Consider the following 2,710-nt stretch of genomic DNA (forward strand, 5'->3'; position numbering starts at 1 on the left):
ATTTTGTGGGGCATGTTAAAAGATAAAATCTCACATTGAATAAAACTAGAAATATAGACCAATTTATAAGGTCTTAGGTTATTCCTCTTAATAATATTGACATTTTAAAATGGAACTCCAAGTCTTAACATAGAATATAGCAAAAAGACATTATCTTTTACAGTTTCTTTACTTCCTTTTTGAGACTTCATAGTAGAAGAAACTAACAAGTTGATTTCGCATATATAGAAGGAAATGAGTTGGCATATGAAACATGCGAGAGAAGCTTCAGTACAATCGGTATGCACACAGCAAACCGCGATACCTCGGCATCACATACCCACTCTGTTTCTCACTCTTAACATCTCGAACTTTCAGGCGTCTCGATATGAATGGCTCGAAGTCCGCGTTGTCATGAATCGTGATTTAAGTAGATGGTCCCACCATGTGCATATATGGCCATTCTATTAAAGTCTTTTCTCCAAACATGAAGGGCTTATCTTACAAATTAATTTGAAGTGTATTTTTGGAAGTAATTCCATGTTTTAATCATTTTCAGAATAATTGAAATCCTAAAAGACGCTATTGTATACTTGTAAACTGAACTTTTACCGTTCTTATGATAGAACTTTATATTGGTGGCTAAATAATAAAACTGATATTGACTGGAATATCTTGCTGCCCGAAAAGTAGGCAAAATTCCAATAGGATTTTGCTACTAGTACATAAAAATAGTACATAAACAGTTATCGAAAATGAAATGGAGGGAAAATATTAGATAAAAAGGTTGATTATATTTTAAACTGACAAATGGTAAAGTGTCATGCGGCATTTTGTAATCCTTTATGCAAACTTTGATGTATACGTAGCAAGATCCATTCAAGTGGTAGATCGAAAAGAAAAGAAGGATTGACTTACTTTACATCCTTCAATCCCGAACTGGAATAACTTAATGCGATTCGCCTTGAGAAACTCCATGTTGGGCACCGGGTAAGGCTCGGGGCACAAATATCTACACAAAAAACCCTAAGATCGTTAATTAACGTTTGTATTTATCATACGCATGCGTCAAAAATTCAAAGAGACTTACATGATAGAGCAGAGATTGAGTGATTGAAGAAATGAGAAATTATCTAAGTCTGGAAAACCAGACCTAAAAACGCCATTATCAACCATAGCAAAGTTGAGAGGTGGAAGAAATAGCTCATCTACTTCACAATTATCACCTGAAAATGACAGCTTCAGTGGCGGCGATGGTGGTGGCGGCGGCAGTGGTGAGGACTCCACCATCGCCACTTCTATGGTTCTGCACATGTCACTACCATTAATTTCTTCATTTCTATCAAATTTCGTCATCAAGATTTCCTTAAACGAAAAGGGTTTCTTCCCACTGTCTTTTTTCTATGTGGTAATTCAAATTCAATGGGTGTATATGTAGATTGGAGATTTTTATGATGGCAAGTTCAAGAACTTTTTGGTGTGTTGGCAGTTATTTATAGAGGTGTTTTGAGGTGGTTAAAGCGGATCAAAAGTTAAGGTAATTTACTTTTTTTTTTTTTTTTTTTTTANTCCTATAAAATCAAGAGAAACGCATTTCTAGGGTAATCACTTTCCTCGAGATTGCTACTTCTCGGCTAGTAATTATTTGTACCTCTTTGAAGTTGAAAATGTCATCGGTACGTTCTTGAAGCTCGACACATCAAACAATTCCATAAACCTCTGATCTGATACGCGTGTTTTGGCTGCTGCAAAGCGCTGGTACTCGTCAAAAACCGAAGTTAGACACCATCTTTGTAATTTTCTCAAGCATCCCACAAGACAACCAGTCCGGTGCTGAACAATTAAGAAACACAAAACATCATTAATCAAGATGGTATTGATCGGAAATTTAAGGGAGAAAAGGCAATACAGATAATTTCTTACGTACTTTCCCTCGTTTGCAGTGGATCAATAGAGGGTGATTCTTCACATCTGAATTGTAGGAGAAACGGGAAAAAGTTATATTAATAAATCCATACTAAAGACTCGCACATAAATCATGTTCGATAGAAGTGGAAGTATTGTAAAGAAGGTACCAAGGACGACTTTTAATGCTTCACGAATTTTATCCTCGGGTATGTTCACAAATGGCTCCTGTATATGCAACTTCGAAATCAAATTCAGATGGAAAATAATTGAAGCACGAGAAATATAAGTTCCTCTCAAGTGCTTATGGAACCACTGTTCTAACAAGTGAAAAAGATCCCAAAACAATGTGAACAAACTAAGGGCGAATGAATTATTTAAAACATCGTACGAAAAATAAATTCTTCAGCTTTATCTTCTACATATCAGTTCAATTTTTAGAAATCAGTTAACAAATAGTCCTCTCCTTATAAGGAATTGTCGAAATGATGGCTTGTGATTGGCAATAGTACTATATCACACCAGCCCTATCTCTGCATTGAAGGTCATCATACAATGGGTATGACTTAATGTCTCGCATAACCAGTCAGTCTTATGAAATTTATGTGGCCGGAAAGAAGAACTGGATCAAGAACTAAAATAAGATAGCTTTTTAAGTAATTTTTCAAAATTGCACCTGACAGCATCCAATGTAGAAGAACCATGGTTATCAATTGCTTGTTATATAACGAAATTATGCATTAACTCCATCGAAATATTCCATCTAGAATTTTCATCATAGTCGGACGTATAGAATGTTAAGAGATAAAATCTTACATCGAATAAA

At 35.3% G+C, this 2,710-nt stretch overlaps 2 protein-coding genes across 2 annotated transcripts in view; both read right to left on the minus strand.

Moving 5' to 3' along the window:
* Positions 1–13: 13 nt before the first annotated feature.
* On the minus strand, positions 14–1,442 carry LOC111387273 (probable tyrosine-protein phosphatase At1g05000). Its single transcript, XM_023011814.1, has 2 exons — positions 1,070–1,442; positions 14–991 (listed from the first exon to the last, which is right to left on the minus strand). The coding sequence occupies exons 1-2, from the start codon at positions 1,333–1,335 to the stop codon at positions 859–861; spliced, it is 399 nt and encodes a 132-aa protein (XP_022867582.1). The 5' UTR covers positions 1,336–1,442; the 3' UTR covers positions 14–858.
* A 112-nt stretch (positions 1,443–1,554) lies between these two features.
* LOC111387272 (putative tyrosine-protein phosphatase OCA1) overlaps positions 1,555–2,710 on the minus strand; it is a 12,987-nt gene continuing 11,831 nt past the window's right edge. Inside the window, exons 4-6 of the mRNA XM_023011813.1 lie at positions 2,055–2,287; positions 1,907–1,950; positions 1,555–1,812 (exon numbers count right to left, since the gene is read on the minus strand). Coding sequence (XP_022867581.1) covers positions 1,621–1,812; positions 1,907–1,950; positions 2,055–2,287 — 469 coding nt within the window. The 3' untranslated portion in view covers positions 1,555–1,620. The remainder of the gene's footprint in view (positions 1,813–1,906; positions 1,951–2,054; positions 2,288–2,710) is intronic.

The sequence above is a fragment of the Olea europaea genome, unplaced genomic scaffold (assembly GCF_002742605.1).
Source record: "Olea europaea var. sylvestris unplaced genomic scaffold, O_europaea_v1 scaffold3977, whole genome shotgun sequence".
Lineage (NCBI taxonomy): Eukaryota > Viridiplantae > Streptophyta > Magnoliopsida > Lamiales > Oleaceae > Olea > Olea europaea.